The sequence below is a fragment of the Stegastes partitus genome, unplaced genomic scaffold (assembly GCF_000690725.1).
Source record: "Stegastes partitus isolate 25-593 unplaced genomic scaffold, Stegastes_partitus-1.0.2 Scaffold204, whole genome shotgun sequence".
Classification (NCBI taxonomy): domain Eukaryota; kingdom Metazoa; phylum Chordata; class Actinopteri; family Pomacentridae; genus Stegastes; species Stegastes partitus.
The window spans coordinates 48,667-66,185 of NW_007577935.1; the positions used below are offsets into that span (position 1 = coordinate 48,667).

Consider the following 17,519-nt stretch of genomic DNA (forward strand, 5'->3'; position numbering starts at 1 on the left):
TGGATTGTTAATTGATCAATAAGAACTCTTTCTTTTTCTTTTTTTTTTTTTTTTTTTTAAAGCATCCTCACTTTACTTTTGCACCGCGCATTGTGAGATACCGAATTAGGATGTAATTTAGTGTGAGTTTTGATGATCTACATTAGTTTAAAATCAGCGTCTTATTCTTGTGGGCTCCACAGGGAGTTATTAATGCACAAAAAGCCTATTATAAACCTGAATAATAGCTTTTACAACAACTCAGCTTTTTCTCCTGAATCATATAATTTGCTCCTGACCCGTTAGCAGCCAGGTCCAGTGCTGCATTGGGAACCACTGAATTAAGGAATAATTACAATGAGCCATTAGTTGCTTTCTCGCCGCGTGAGTTGCACGCCGTCTGGAAAAAAAATAAAATAAATAAAAGGAAGATAGTCGTCAGCATCAAATCAAAAATAGTCTTCATGTGTGTAATGAGTGTAATCAAGTGGAGCTCCTCTGTACATGTTCTGAGCGCCGCGAAAGACGAGGCGAAAGTAATGTGAAGTGTTTTGATGTCTGTTTTATTTCATCGCTGTAAAAGTAATATATTTGGCAGTCAAAACAGCAACATAGAGCAGCCTCAAAGCAAGGTTATTCTGCTCCCAATCTGTTGGACTGAGAGAAAGGGAACGCAAAAGATAAATTCTCCATAAGGTTTAGCAGCCCCAAGCAAGGTTGGTCCCCCTCCAATATCCCAGCCTAGGCTCATCTCCAATTCAAAACACACATAAATAACGTCGCTGTGATTAGCAATCCCATCAAAGTGAAAACAGGCCACTTTGTGGAACATGGAGGGTTTTCGCAATTGAAGTAAACATTTTCAATTGCCTCGGCATCCTGGTCATGATTGGGTGCAAATGAGGAGAGGCAGTCATTAATTCTGGGTGGTGGGTGGGGATGGAGGGGGAGTGGGCAGAGGCATGGCACAGATGACTGGCTGATAAATTCACACTCATTCCAGCAGCTGTCTGGGAGAGTAAAGTGCCTGTATCTCTACACATGGCTGCCCTCCTGTTCCTGCATCACAACATACTGAATGAAACAGTCAGAGGGAAATACAGACCTTCAAAAGTCTGTGCGCTCTCCAAGGGGATGTACAATCTGGCATCGAGTGTCTGGCATGGAGGCTCGGGCTCATCAGCCGTACTCAAAATGCAAAACGGCACCAACCTGGACCAATTTTAACAAAAGTTGACGAAATCAGGAAATATTAGTGGACCGGCTTCTCCATCAGAACTTTCGGAGACAGGTACCTTTTGAATCAAGCTGGCTCCCGCTTTGAACTTTTCTCTCTTGTTTTCACATCAAAAGACATGAAAGAGGCAGCAAAAAGCAGGACAGCCAGCCCCCAATTCCTCTCCCTTGAGTCACCGCTGTCTGCAGCAGTCGTGTCCTTTCAAGGAACAACCAGGACTATAGACAGTCATTAACAATAAAAGTTTCTGCCTCTCCTTCTCTGATGCCGCCTTCCCACTCTTTATCCCCCTCAGTCATTAAATCCTGATCCTTATGATGAAATGCTGTTTTAAGGACATCACAAGTAAGAAGGTCTGTGTCTCAGGGTATAATTAGCGTCGTGCCATTTCTCCTAGACCCTTTGCATGGATAGGTTTCAAAAATTTCATACCCACTAATTTGAACATCTTTTTTTCTTTTCTTACTAAAGATAAGCTCTATTAGAAGCTCAGTGTGCCTGTTTGTATAATGATGCTGCAACACAACTAGAAAATAAGGATGCTCAGCCTGAGAAAGCATCTTTTACCAAAGGAAATATAACAAGGTGTTGTTTGTCTGATGTGTAGGAAATTTACAAATCAACTAACGGTGGAGCAGCACAGCGGTTAGCGCCGTAGCCCTAAAGCTGATCGGACGGGGTATTCCTATGTGGAGTTTGCATGTTTTCCAGTTACTCCAGCTTGTATTGAAATACATGCACTGTAGGTTAATTGGTGATTCTAAATTGAACCATGGACTGGCGACCGATCCAGGATGCACCCTGCCTCTCGCCCAATGTCAGCCGGAGCAGCATCCAGCCCCCCGACGATCCTCTGCAGAATAAAGCGGGCATAGCTAATGAGTGGGCAACTAACAGCTTTAGCAGTGGCTTTAAGGAACAGTTTTAAGCCATTAATAAGGTTGTGAAGGTTGTGAAAAATCCCTTTAAATGATGTTCACTTCCTTTCCAGAAAGGGGCAGCTTATTAAAAACTTATTAAGTGGATTGCGATTGGATTCCAAAACTTCACATGACAATTTCTAACCAAATTACCCCCTCTTAATTAAATGTTTTACACCATTAGAAAAAGTTTGGATTCCAAATTCGTCAGCTACTGAGGAATGTATCTGAAGAATTACGAACGCAATGAAGTGAAACATGGTACTGGTTCTCCTTTAGTGTTTACAGCTAAACTGTACTCTGCACACTGGTTATTTCTTAAAAGTTGGTTCAAATAATAAAAAGTGCATTTTGGTTTTATGAATCATTTGGCTTCATTAGCAACACCAGCTGAAACCTGATAATTGCTTTCCGTAATACACAGTAACTTCACGTTATATTAAAGAGAAAATGAAGGGTTAGTACAGCTGCTGAGGCGAAGCTGCAGTTTGAAGTGAAGAGATCAGAGGAAGGAGGAAACAGACATCTACCTGGAAGGTTTTCTAAGACGGCAATAGGTGCTTTAAGAGCCAAATGTTGTACATCTACTCGAATGGCCAGGTTAGTCATAGTCAGGTGTAAAAAGCTCATAATTTTGCAGTTTGTTAGTTTGGCTTTTATAGCCTTTTCGCCTCTCAAGCTTTCTGGGCTCTCATGTGCATTTTACAATGATTCACCATGCTTTTGTAATTTCCGAAACAATCCAGCATTGTTTTCACACAGAGGCGAAAAAAAAATCAAACTTATCATTTTGAGCATTTCTTCTTACTGAAATAAGAGCCGCCTTTAGCAGATCTTATCAGCTGCAGCTAATAGACACTAAACACTCCTGATATCATGTAATAGGCTGAAGCTGAAGCAACACATAACACAACTAATAATGTATGTAGAAGATGTGATGTAGCCTGAACAAACAGCATTTTGTTAGTCACACATAGAAAGAAGTGCAATATTTCCACTTTAACTCTGTTTAGCTGCGACAAGGTTACATTTATGCTTAAGAGTTTGTATTTCCAAATTTTATATTTTAACATTTGCAGAAGAAAAAAGCTTTTGGGACGACAACTAACTGATGTGCTTGACTGTGATCGCTGGAGTGTAAACATCCCCAAATCTAATAAAAAAAAAGCAGGACATCATCTAACCCCCCTGAAATGGTAGCACCCAGGAGCTGCTGGGAAATGCTATGGACTGAATGTTCCTGTCATGAGAGGTCTTTTTCTTAACATAACATGTAACCTCGCAAAATAGCTGATGATGTGGTCCTTGGGAATGAGAAGTAGCAGCAGCCAGCATGCAAGTTAGCCGAACATGCTGACGCTTGCAGCTCGCAGCGGAGACAAACACGCTGTCTAATCCAATCCTTACAATTTTGCCATTGTGTTTTTTTGGTTTTGGAAAGGGTAAAATAACAAAGGGAGGAGGTTAGCAAACAGTCAGGAGGAAGTGTGTCAAAATGGACAAATTGAAAAGAGGGAGGGGACATTAAATAGTATGAACAAAAAACTGCAATCTGCCATTGCATGTGGCGAAATGTTGATTTGAGATTTACAAATGAAGGCAGTGGATCAGTGCTTTTGAGAGCATGGCTATCTTCTCCTTCCTGAAAGGAAATACCAACATAATCAGCCATTCATGTAAATATGCACAGATGAACAGACTGCGATGGACAGCCAATCAACAGACACAGACAGAAGCGAGCGCGTCCAAATGAACAGCAGGTAGCAAAAAGAAAAAGTACCTGTCACGGTTTCAGCAGCTCCTGTTGCAGCGCAGGCGAGGACGAGAGCAGAGGAGAGAAAAACAGACAGGTTGTGAGCAGACAGGAAGCAAGCAGAGAGCCATATTCCACTGGTAACAGAAGAAGAAAAAAACTTATTCACAATTTCTAAATAGGCATTCTGAAATTCATTAAATTCAAGCTCCATATGCTATTTGTGTAATTTCCCACCAATTAAGGAAAATACAAAAGCCTTCATAATGAGTAATTTTTTACTATCCAGCCATTCTATTTTTCCACAGGTGTGTGTGCGATCCCGACATAATGAGGCTTCCCCCCCCCCACCTCCTCCTTCCCTTCATTCATTTTCCTGAGTGCCATATTCATATGGCGGAACAGAGGGAATATGTGGACTTTGTTTTCTTTCCTCCCCTCATGTCCCTGATTGAGATTCCAGCCAGCCCCGCTGTGGAGCAGCCACTGCCTGGAGACGCTCCCCAGGGACCCGCGGTGTATCCTGGAGAAGAGAGCACCCATTCGGAACGGTGCCCACCCAAACTGGCATCTCGCAGGGCATGGGAGACTGGCGTGTTCCCAAGTCCCTGCAGCATTGCTCAGGGCCCGTACCCTCGGGAGAGCTCCCATCATTCATTGTCTGCTATTCATAAACAACTCCCCCTCCTCCTCACTCACCTCACCCCCCCCCCTTGCCCTCTGCTGCTGCCGCTGCACATCCACATCTACATTTTTATATTTCACACGCCACCTTTTATTGTATTGGCATTTCACACAGACTTTGGGGCTTCTTTGCTCTGGCTGTGAGCAATAGAGGCTTCAGTGCCAAACGTACAGTATGTTGAAGTGACTGCTTGTCTCGCTTGTCATTGCCGCCGTAATAAGGGTGTAAGGTATGACACATGTCCTTGTTATGCTCCTTTGTGCATTTTCGACGTGTCAGCATTTCCCTCAGGACAAAAAAAAAAAAAAAAAAAAGTGTGAGTGACAAATCACACACGACGCGAAACAAATTTTGAACATTGTCCAGGAGCCCGCTACGATATCTCGCCAGCTTAAGCCTACGCTTCTTGAAAAACTTGGAGTGTCAGTCAGAACTTTATCCTTATTATGTGGTAATTCAGCGTAATGAGGCTTCTGGGTGACTTGAGCAGAAACAGAAATGGCGAGTGATGGAGGTTGATAGTCAGACTCGAGCATCAATGAGCACACCGTATGTGTCCCAGTCCAACCAGCCCTCAGGACAGCCCATAATGAGGCTTTTGAGCTGCTTTAATTGCCAGGTAATTATAATGTTGTAGCAACATTATGTAAATGACTCATTATCATCTTGTATGTGTAGTATATCTGCCCTCGTTTTATGTTACTCTGTCAGCGGTGTAACCCAGAAAAATGTATCACCCTGATACCGGAGCATCTCAGTGTTTAATCTTGTCAACAGAGACCTATATCTACACACACAGACTTGTGATATAGTGTGGTGACACCTTCCCTAACCCTTCAGTATGATCCACTTCCTGCTGGTGGCCTCTGAAGGGGCTATAAATAGCGTTTGCGGTGTCGGCGACGGCGGCGGCAGGCATCGTGCCGTGCTCCCCCGTCTCCCCTCCGTACCTGCAGCACATTAGGTAGAAGTTATGAGGTGCCAGCTCGCCTGTGATTAGATGTCATGGCTGTCGCTCTGCTTAGACAGTGCTGATAGACAGATTTCTGGGGGAAACGCGTGCGATGGCATTCGTGCGAGTGCACCCATTGCACCAATCTGTCAATCACCCGAGATGAGAGCAGGCAGGCCAGCCGTCCTCCAAATAATGTCTGTCCTTGTCTCCTCACCCCCGTTTTCTCCTTCTCATCCCGAGTCTCATCCTCCTGTTCTGCACGATGAGCGGCATAATGTTTAGAAACAGGGAAAAGTGGAATGTTTCGCGCTCTCCACCTACAGCGAGGCTACTTTTCCTGCTCGTCGCGAGCCTTTCAAAGGGCATATTCTTGCACTTACATTACATTTTCCATAAGAGGAGAGCCTCTAAACGCTCTGGTATTCATGGATCTGTGTTCAACCCATTGCCACAGCGATGAATCCATAATACACTATTGTGCACTATTTTTTCATCACTGAGAAAACTGAGAGCTCTGGAGACAAGATGTCTGTGTGGTAAGAGTGGCACATAGCCTCTCTCTCTCCCGCTCTCTCTCTCTCTCTCTCTCTCTTTCGCTACTGCTCAGTAAAAGCAGTGGGGTAACACTAATGAGGCAACATTTCTTCTCAGTACGAGTGTGATGCCTTTGAATTAATGTTCTTCCTTTCAGGTAAAACATTCCCTTGCTTATTTATGCTCATGATCTGCAGCGTGTTGCATGTCAACCTCGTGTGTGATCGTACTGCATAAGAGGACACAACAGAGCAGGATGCTGGAGCTCTGTGTAGTTCCCCATAGAGACACCCACATCGGTTACCTTCGTGACTGTGTGTCTGCGTGTGTGTGTGTGGAGAAAAGCTGTCTTACTGCGGGTAGCCCACTGTGTTTTCATTTAATTAGAAGGATCAGAGGTGAGCTTCAAACTTTTTCTCTTCAAGGAAATCGGATGGAGAAGCGAGCTCCTGCAGAGTGGACCCAATAAACAGGGACGACTTTTGAGGTCAGGATTTTCACAAAAGAAAGAGATCAAAAAGTTTCAGCTTTCATCGAAAGACAGAAGAGGAAAGGAAAAAAAAAAAAAAAAACTGTGTCCAACACCTGACGCAAGTCTTTGTTGTCAGGCATAATCATTTTCAGATCCACATTAAACAGCTCATATATTTTCCTACAGATATACCGCATAAATGGCCTTTATTTTTGCTTTGAACTAGTGCTGCGGATCCTAACTCATTGTCCACCTAATAGCGTTCTTCAGAGTTTTCTGCCATATCATTCCTCCAGCATTCATCAGTACAGGCAATGGCTGTATTACAAAATATTAGGTATCACGACAACTAAGCAAACTTCACACTGGAGCTGAAATGATGTCTCTCCTAATTGATAACAGCTAAACTGTGTACCACATAACCGCCATGTCCACGGTTTAATACCCAACTAAGGAACCTTGAGACTGTCAAAATCAAGGCAACATACCCAAAAAATACCTGTAAAAACTAATCATTCAAGTTATTTTAAACATAAATTCATTACTTCATTGATCGGGCAAGTAAATGCTGCAACCAGTAATTAATCTGTAATGAAAAAAGTCATTAATTGATTGTTAAGCACTTGAAAAAAAGCTAATAAATGGGCCCTGACTTTAAATAAAACACATGAGGAGCCTTTAAAGTTTTTTCTGGGGATGAAATAATAACAGCTGCTGAGTGTGCAAGAGAGCAAACTCCATCTAGCAATGAAAAATGCATGACTTAAAGCTGGAATCTGCGATGGACGTCCCTAATCATGTATTTACACAAGCCTCTGAAGGTTGGTGTGATCTTGTTGCGCGAAAAAAAAAACAATCTATGTTTTCTGCTTATTTTTCCTTTCTTCTAAAAATAGCAGCACTAATTCAGTTACATTTTCTCTACACACTTGACCCACTTCTTTTATTATCAGCTCCCAGGTGCAGCCTAATCCAGCCAGCAAGATATCAGAAAACGCTCACCTGTAAACACAACTGGGAATATTCCGATTAATTCTCCCCAGGGTCGACTGAGACATATTAATCAGGTAGGCTTACAGGAGATGCAAAGTTTCTGCTTGATAAACTGTAACAAAAAAAAAAAGAAAGAAAAAAAAAAGAGGTTTTTGCAAATATCCCCTAAAGAGGTAGGTAATTGCTCTCTGTTAATGGGATATGCTTTGTGAACGCCCCAATCTATGGCTTGAATGTACGTGCAAGCCAGGAGGACACATGTAGCTGGGGAGAGCTTTTACGTCGGCAGATTAAGGAGTAATCCTTCAGAAATGCTGGCAGATAAAAGGTGATATATTGAATTTGGTGCCCTGTCTCCTTTTAGCAAAGTGCTACGGGTATCTACAATTGCACATAAACAGCAAAAAAAAAAAAAAGATTGGTGCTTTTGTGAATAAAAGGCTAAAATTAAGATATGTCAGCATTTGGATGACTTTGAAAACAAAAAGAGGTGTGTAGTCTCGCTGTGTACCAGACTGGGTCCTGTCATTCACAATGCACATAAAAATGTCTCTGCAGAAAAAAAAAAAAATGCAAAAGAGTGGGGGGGAAAAAAAACAAAAAAAAACAGCAACCAGCCACTTAAATGACAACTCTGCACAGCTCAGGTAGTGTTCATCTCTTGCAGTCGTGTCAAGAAAAAAGCGAGCGTTAACACATTTCTGACGACTGTAGATGCCAGGCTGCTGTTGCGCACAGACTCACATGATAGGCACCCAGCTCTCCCTGTTACACAAATAAAACAGCGGAAAATAAAAGTGCAAGAAAAAAAAAAAAAGGCAGCAGTTGCTTAAGATTATGGCGGGCACATCTATCAGAAAAGGTAATCTGACAAGGAAACAACACTATTTCACTCGGCAGGACGTCTCACGTCAACATAAGGAAGAGCGTTACAGTAGCACACTATTAAGCCATGCTGATTGTGACAAATGCAGTAACTATAAAGGCCTATAAATCACCAAGCAACTGCTTTTGCTGGGAGGTACAATGATTTTCTTCTCCTACCAGGCACTATGATCCACTCTGTTATGTTAACAAGACTGGTTGACTGAGCATGGACTTAAGTGCAGCAGCAGCAGCAGCACCCCAAAACCATGCAGCAGGGAAGAGATTCCTGCTTAAAGCCGAGGCAAAGCTTAACCTCTGGCAAAGTGACACATCACATCTCATTCAGATTGTCTATTTCGGGTGACGCTGCAACTTTTTTTGTGTTTTTTCCCACCTCAGAGGCAGCAGAAATCTCTTTTAGCCCGGTCTCGTTTTTTTCTTTTTCTTTTTTTTTTTAAAGAAAGTTGCGGTAGGAGTGCTGCCTTTGTTACCACAGGAGAGAAACCGACGCTCTGATTCAGCCCGGATCAAAACGCGCACACAAGGTTTCGAATCAAAGCCCCCAAAGAGTCTGGAGGGAGGAATCTTTGCTATTCTGGTGACACTGTAATGCCTCACCTATAGTGTGGTCTCTTGCCAGGAAAAAAAAAATCACATGAGCAATGTTCACAGAGGCGATGCCGTGGATGTGAGGGTGTGCTTTCTAGCCTGTCTGCCAGCATATCTGCTTACTCACACTAGGAATGTGTGTACATTTGCAGCAAGCGCCCCTGTACATATGTGTGTGTGAGGGGTAATTAGGACATTAGGAGAAGCTTCTGACAGGCTTGTCATCGCCACAGCCTGCCCAGTGGAAAGGAGGTGGTCAGAGGGGTAAGTGGGGGTCCAGCAGGGTCAAGAGACAGCTGCTGCACCACCACTCACTGTCTGGAAGCTCTCAGAGAATATTAAACCACCTGGGCCTTGGCCAAGACGCTCCCTCATTTATGGAATACACAAAGCCTTTTCACAAGGAGGCAGCGACTAATTTATGCCACTGTTATAAAAGTGGGATTGTTTTTTTATCCTGAAACATGAGAACATAAACATAAAAAGACCAAAATAAATGGCGATGGCATCGAGGTAATTGAGGTTATTTTGTAAATCAGTGAATTTGGAACAGGATGACTGTTGTTCTCATTTTTACACTCGCCCTTTTTTTTCCCATTTTTTTTTATTTTTTATAATGATGAATCTGTGTGGTCTCACACCTCCTGTGTATCTGTCTCCAGCAGAGAAACGCTCTATTATTACAATATGAAACATATTAAATACATCCCCCAAGGCTGATGACCTTGGCGATGACATACCATTAATTGTATAGATGGATTATTATCATCACAACAATAACATGGCTGCTTTCCTGCTCCACTCTCCCAAACACCTGTGCCCATTCTCTGGCTGCCTCTGCTCATATACTCATAATCACTTCTATCAGCCCAAAACGTTAACTGCATCCGGGGACGCTAAACACGTCCATTTGTTTGCAGTTGTAATGTCTTTTGTGCGCCTCAATCAGGCACCTGTCAGACACACACCTGCTACCTCAGAGCTAAGAGAAAAGGCAGAGGGAAGGCCTTTTGTTTCCTCACAGAGTTTATAATCAGCACGTTGTTTCCAATCTTCTTCCACCATTTTTCAATTTCCCATTTCCCTTTTCTCAGTCAAATCACTGCTATCAATCAGGTGCGTGTTTGAGAGAGAGAGAGAGAGAGAGAGAGAGAGAGAAAGAGAGAGAGAGAGAGAGAGAGGGGGAAGTTCCTTGATGGAACCATCTCCAGCCCCAGGCCTCATTAGTCAGAGACTGCAGGAAGAAATGTGTGAGTGTGAGCGCATGTGTGGATGTGTGTGCATGTGATAAAAATGAATACTGGTAGAGTGTGTATGTCAATATGAGGCCATTTAGCATTTCCTATTCCATCCAAATGATGCACAGCGGACATTATGCTCTCTATTTGAGTTCCTCTAAATGGATACTCAACCCAGTAAGTTCTATTATATTTTGCCCTTTCCCTCCACTGTGCTTACTGATATCATGGCAGAAGATGACCTATAACGTCTCGAAACAATTTCTGTGCAACCATGACAACATCGTCTCCATATCGGCACCACCGCGCAGCGAAAACATCTCAGAAAATGAATGCAGCTGACTGATGTGGCAGTCAATACGAATCAAACCATAACAGCTGCACGGGCACAAGCTATATTGATCTCGCGTGACAAGAACAGCTCGAAGTGCATCGACATCCTTGAAGAGAGTCAACTTAGTTGCTTTGATAGCACTGAACACGCCGATGATTGCAACAGAAATAGCACAAAGTCCTCTGTTAACATTCATGAGGCACAAATTAGGCAACAAACACAAACAGTGAATACAGGATGAGCAAACAGAACGAGCGCAGGTTTTTTTGCCAACGTGGCAATATGTTCGATGTTTTACCGAGTGTATTGATTATAAAAGAGATCTATTTGAAGTGGCTGGACAAAATGGCAACTATAGTAAATTCACAATGGCAGGGTAATATACGGCTTCACTGCTTTCATTTATTCACAGCTTGACATTTCCTCCCTTCCACAGAGTGTGCTCTAACTGTGTGCCAATGGCCACATCATTTAGACTGGACCCGCATGAATATTTAACATTAGTGCCTGGCTCGTAGCTCGCAGAAAATGAATTATTTTTAGTGGGCTTTGCAGAGGCACCGTGAAAAACCCTCACTCCGGTGATGAATCGCTGGAGAGTTTATGTTGTATTAAGCAGGCAAAACAAATGGCTATCAATCATTTGAAGCTTTCCATGCTTGCCAGCCACGCATCTCTTCCCCAACCCCCCCGTCCAACCCACCCACCCACCACCTTTCAGAGATTCAGTTGGTTTTCAGCGGGATCAGCTGCCAGCCTTGAGAGTGTAAAAAAGGGTCAACCTTGAGTTCACTGGTGTTTGTTGACAAGCACTTTCTGGAAGAGGGAGACGGACTGAGTCCAACTGCAGGTTTGAGTAAATGTAAATAAAATTGTAGATATATTTCTGGTGAGCCGGTGCAGTGCTGCTGCTAAAACAAGCAAAAAAAATATTTACCTGCAACTCACTTTGTAAAATCTAAATTTCCATCTTCTCTGGCTTTTTTAGTACTTGTGTTTTTTTCATATTTACACTGTACCGAAGCAGCACAATTCATTACACATCCACTGCATCATGTAAAATGCCTCTAAACTGATAATTCAGTGCGATTCAGATTGTGACCAAGTCTTATATAAGACCCATTTCACACAGTGTGACATTCAGCATAATGAACTCGAACGGCTACCATCCCACAGTCTGCAGGAGACATTAACTATATCGGCTGTGATAATAAACCATTCTGAGGCAACAGAGAAAAAAACTGAGGTCAAATACAAACTGAGTAAAGTAATTAGTCTTGCACAGACTCTAGTACATCTTGTGGGCTTGGTTTTATCCTCACGATTTTTAACTCTGGAAAGCATCCACCGAAAATGGAAGGAGACCAACCAGATCCACGTCTAGCCAATGATCAAACCATGCTTGATGCTTGAACTATCTCACCTCTTAAATCCCACTATTCCACTGTTGGGAGAGTGAAGAAAAACTCATGCTAAGCAGAAAAACACTCATAGCACGAGTGGGGATTCCAGCATTTCTGAAGATACTGTAACAATTACTGCATGTCATGCTGAATTTTGAAGAAACGTCTATAAAGTGATGCAGAGGACATCCAGATTTTGATTTTTTTGGAGGTATTTTTAATACAAAGTGGATTTCCTTTTTCTCAGTCACACCAGCAGTGCATTTTCTCCTAATTAATAGTGCTCAGGGCTCTCTGTAAACACAGAAATACAGCATATATGCAGAACCTGCCAACGGAAAGACCGCAAATAAATACAAAACATAAAAATGCTAATATTTTTTTTCCATTTCTGCTCAGCACTTATGGTAAAAAGCAATTATTGAAAAAAGGACTAGGATATGTCCAATCGATCGGTGCATACACACAAAACAGGGACACTATGTAAATGTCATGCAGCTTCAATGATGATTATAAACTGTCTGATAATGTGCAATAAGCGATTTCTTTCCAACCTTATAAAGAAAAAGGAGACGTTAAATAAAACTGGATGTTGAAGAGGCTCAACTAGGTCAGTATGCTGTGTCTGATGACGGTATCACATCAAGCATGATTCAGCAACTGTGTGACCTATTTTCAATCTCAAGTCTACCTGATAAGGAGTTTGTGTAAGATGTAGGAGAATTTTGTTTCCAGAGCAGCTTTTAGGTAACGGTCAATGAAAAGAAAAGAATAGGATGTGTGTTAAATCATGTGTACGGGGAACGTTCAGACTGAGGTTATTTATCATTTGCATAACTAATTTAAAATGATGTCTGTCCCAAATAACAACACTGTCTCACAAAAGTATGAATACAACTAAACTGCATTCTCTTTTTTGTTTTAAGAAAAAAACATCCCTAAAAGGTAAGACTAAGACATAGGAAGAAAGGCTTTGAGTTTGAAATAGCCACAAAGTCTGCATAAGGAGGATGCAGGCATAAGTCAGCAACAGGAGACAGGGTTTGTGTCTCATGTGGGACTCCTTTAAGGACAACAATATTCACACTCTGGACCGAGGAGACAGACGGTTTGAGAGAGGAAGTTAAACTGGAACAACCATCTCCAAACAGAGGAGCGGGCCTACGACTGGAGTCTATCCCAGCCGACTTAGGCCGAAGACAGAAGACACCCTGGACAGGTCACCAGTCTATCACAGGGCTACACTTAGAGACAGACAACCAAGCACACTCACATTCACACCTACAGACAATTTAGAATCACCAATTAACCTCAACATGTTTTTGGACTGTGTGGGAGGAAGCCGGAGAACCCGGAGAGATCCCATGCTGCACGGGGAGAACATGCAAACTCCACGCAGAAAGATCCCAAGTGTCCTCACTGGGACGCAAACCAGCGACCTTCTTGCTACGAGGCAACGGTGCTAACCACTGTTCCACCTTGCAGCCCCATCTTCACATTTCTCCTTAGAAATTTTCACTACGATTAACATCATCAGTCATCACTGACCTGAAAGTTTCACAGCCATTCACACCTCAACACATGTGAATCTTGACTTGTTAACGTGCCATTTGCTATGTGATAATATATACACCCTGAACACCTTCAAGAACCAAATCAGAAGTCCAGTTTTATTTCGTTGAATCTCTTCAGATGAGCATCATTCTCAGACTTTAGCTTCATTTGTCACTTATACTAGATTCAGGCACCACTTGGTGAGGTTTCGCGTGTTTCAGGTTAAAAGTCAGCTTTTCACAACACGTTTGAAGCTTCTGCTCCATTTTCTGGTCCTGTACCATCTAGTACATGATTGGTCGGCCAACAAGGAGAGACAGCAAAGATGCACTGTTTAGAAATGCATTCTCTGATGGATCACAAACGAATGTAATCCAGGAGAAAATATGTTTCACTCAAAATGTTATTGAAGAGGCGTTTTAGCTGTATGGGGACATCATTTTTGTGAGATGGGGCTGCAAAGAAAAGCTTACAAAGGCTTACATCCTTTCTGACCGCTGCCAAGGCCGGTAAAGGTATGAATACTACAAATAAATAAAATCCTTTGTACAAACAAAAAAATAAAAATAAAATTAAATACGTCTCCAGCAAAATTAAGAGTGTTAAGAGATCAAACCTGAGTGCATAGAGAAGTAGTTCTTATAGATGATTAAATCAGCTCTCCATGCTTCCCCTACCTGCTTTGAGTTTTATTTGATTGGCTACGCAATTACCTTAACATTGGTTAATTGCTATTTAATTTACCTCTCATAGCAATCACATAACCCTCTCGTCTGCCAATCAGTAATTTAAAAATCGTGTACAAATTCAGCCAGCTAAAACACACACACACACACACACACACACACACACACACACACACGCACACGAGCGAGCACCCGAAAACATCCGTGTGACACATAGAGTTTACAGATTCTCGGATTACTTGACAGTTTCATTAAGACAGATTACGGTGACCCTGAAGTTTTAATCTTCCAGATAAAGTGAAGCTGTTTTTACACCCATCCTCAAGGATGCACTTCATTTCCAACAACATCCAACCTGAGATGAGATTTGGCCTCCTTCAAATACAATCTGAATTGCTTCAATTGATTAAACAGAAACTGGCAGGCTGAACAGAGCAGAGCGGAGTACAAACCCGTCCACACAGCCACTGGCAAGTGTGGACACAAGATTGAGGGTAAGATATCTGCGAGCGGCCTGGCACCTGAGTCAGAGAGATAGTCCTGCTTACTTGGGGAGGCGGGGTGGGGGTCAGACTGGAGGCAGACTGGGTGGCTTTGGCTGTGTTTCCCCTTCAGGTTAATATTTTATGGATGTGCGATACAGTTCAGATGACAGTTCGAGATGACTGAGAGTCAGCATGCAGGCGGCGAGAGTTCAGCGATTTATTAAAAGGGAGGGAGTGTGGCACAGGGGAGAGTGAGGGCCAAGTCTGAGAAATGTAGCTGTTAATGTGAGGAGTCTGGAAAATGACAAAAGTTTGTGCTCGCGCATGCACATGTGTGTGGTGAGGAGATGAGCTTTCTGCAACCTGAGCCCATTAAAAAAGCAGAAGCACTGGCAGTACAGATGTGTCTCTCTCTGAACCCAACATGAAACACAGGAAACGGCCTCTTTGATCATTACCTCCCTGTCAGTCTGCCCTCCACAGGGACCGCCTGTTACGACTGCTGATGCGCCGCACTGACAGGCCAGAAACACACATGCAAACACATCAAGAAATAAAAAAAAACAAAAAAAAAAAACCACAGCGCCGCTATGAGTCTGACTGGTGTCGGCATTCAGACTCGTCCCCAAGGAGGTATAACCATGACGACCAGTAGTGTGGGCAAAAACACAGGTTTATTATTCTATATTTGGATTCCAATTAGCCTCAGTGACTGCGAGGCTTGCTGGGGTCCACATTCACATTCATACCGTCGGAGCAATTCAGCCTCCAATCCTCGTGATTGTATGTTTGTTGAATGTGGGAGGAAACAAGCAAGAAACCCATGTGATCAAAGGGAGAGCATATCTAGAAGTGAGTCAAAAGCAAACAAACTTGTCCAAGTTCATTTGTTTGACTTACTGCTTCTACTGTGGATATCCTGCGACCTGCTGAGAATGTTTGCAGACAAACAGGGAGACATGGCAACTACATATAGACGGCATCGTGATTGGGGAAGTGAGCGCCAATCCTTCCTCGTGTGATTGTGCCACCCAGTCAATAAACCTATTCACCTGACTCTGTTTCTATGACAGTACGGATTGTAAAAAAAAAAATGCTGCTTTGTCTTGAATCCAGGCCTCCATATACGACCTTATATGACAGTGATGATAATATAATCAGGTTTTTTCTCCTATTTAAGAACCATTAATCAGCTGCTTCAACTAAGTTATAAAAACATGCAGTTTCTCAGTTTCCTGCAGTAATTGGAAAGATTTTTCGAAATATTCACATCAGGGACATTCAGTGGCTGTTTCTACAACACCTGTGAAGATTAGAAAAAATATCTTGGCTGTAGCAAATAAACTATGGTTAATGTGTGCTTAAGGGGCGGGCAACTGCAACAAGGATTATTATTAATAAAAAGGTCTCTGATCAGATGCAAACTCCAACCTCCTGCGTGTATCTAGCATTTAATCCACTTTCTAAGCCTTCGCAATCTGTCTCGCTAGATAAAAGACACCCTTACTTCCCGTTGAAAGTAAATTGTGAGTTGTGGATTAGACTAATAGTAATGTAATTACTAGGAATACTGAGCTGGAAAAGATGAAAATAAATAAATAAATAAAATAACACCGGAATAAAATGTTCTTTCCTCATCCAGACAAATTGGTGTCGACTGTTTTCTCTTGATAAACCGACTGGTTTTGGAATATTTCTGTGAACGAGGCATACAAACCACTACTTAGTTCAACTGTTATTGAGTGAAAGCAAAAAGTTTCAAAGTGAGATATCAGATCAGAATTTGGATATTCTGACCCTTTAAAGCTTTGCTACTGCTGCGAAGACATCAGCAGTACAACCGGCTCCATACTGTGCGGAGACCGGCTGGCTTTGACGAAACTAAACTTTGCTAAGCAGCTCCCAAAGTGAAACTGTCTGAAAGTGTTTGTATTGTATCTCGATCTGGCTGTGTTGTCTTTGTGTGTATCTGTGGGCTAACAACAGTTGGTCATCACTTTCAAAAGAAATTCTTCTGAGGCTCGGTTTGCAAAGCTTGTTAGGGGGAGTATCAGCACCTTTATGATCAATCAAATAGTTTCTAAATCCTCATACCCTTTGCTGCCTTTGTCGCTTTTCCGCCACCGTCCCCGTTGCTCTTGTTCTCTCATTTTTCTGTCGCCACTGTTTCCAGCTTCTATAGGTTAAAGTTACCTCTTTAATCTTTCGCGTTGCCCCCACCGGCGCACAGTGTAAACAAATGAACAATATAATGCAGCAGCATAAACAAATTTATATGCAGAGCCGTGTTCGCCTGTGTTTCTATTTCAGGCGAGTTGGACTCCGTTGTTAGTGTACCACCCACATGACTTAAGGTGGTCACATTTGGTTGCAGCAATTTACACAGTTTAAGTTGTAATGGCTTTTCCACATCTTCCTCAGAAACAGCTAAGACACCTCTGTAACTACTTCGGGAATACATTGTGCGACCGCGGCACCGACACCATTAGCATGCATTGTTCTGTCAATTTAAACGGAACGTTTGCGGCTTATTCTAATGGGAATGATTCCATTTGATTTGAGAGCAGGAAGGGGGAATATGACAGAGGAAACATGTGGCTGTGATGCAGCGCGCGGATTCGAGAAGAAACGTTGTGTACGCTCGATCTCCTGATGCGGTAATGTCATCTCTGTCATGCACCAGATCAGAGTTTCAGATCTGGCAGCAACAACATCAAAGACCCCTCGCCAATCAAGAGCGCGCCACGCAAACCGGAGTCCGACGGCGTGATATAGGCTCACACGTATTCACAGGCGCTTCTTGCTTCTGTGCGGT

General features: G+C 42.7%; 1 protein-coding gene across 1 annotated transcript in view; it reads right to left on the reverse strand.

Annotated features, from left to right (window-relative positions):
* Window positions 1-2,745, reverse strand: part of LOC103356494 (cell adhesion molecule 1-like) — a 44,340-nt gene extending 41,595 nt beyond the window's left edge. Inside the window, exon 1 of the mRNA XM_008280650.1 lies at window positions 2,667-2,745. Coding sequence (XP_008278872.1) covers window positions 2,667-2,745 — 79 coding nt within the window. The remainder of the gene's footprint in view (window positions 1-2,666) is intronic.
* Window positions 2,746-17,519: the final 14,774 nt, after the last annotated feature.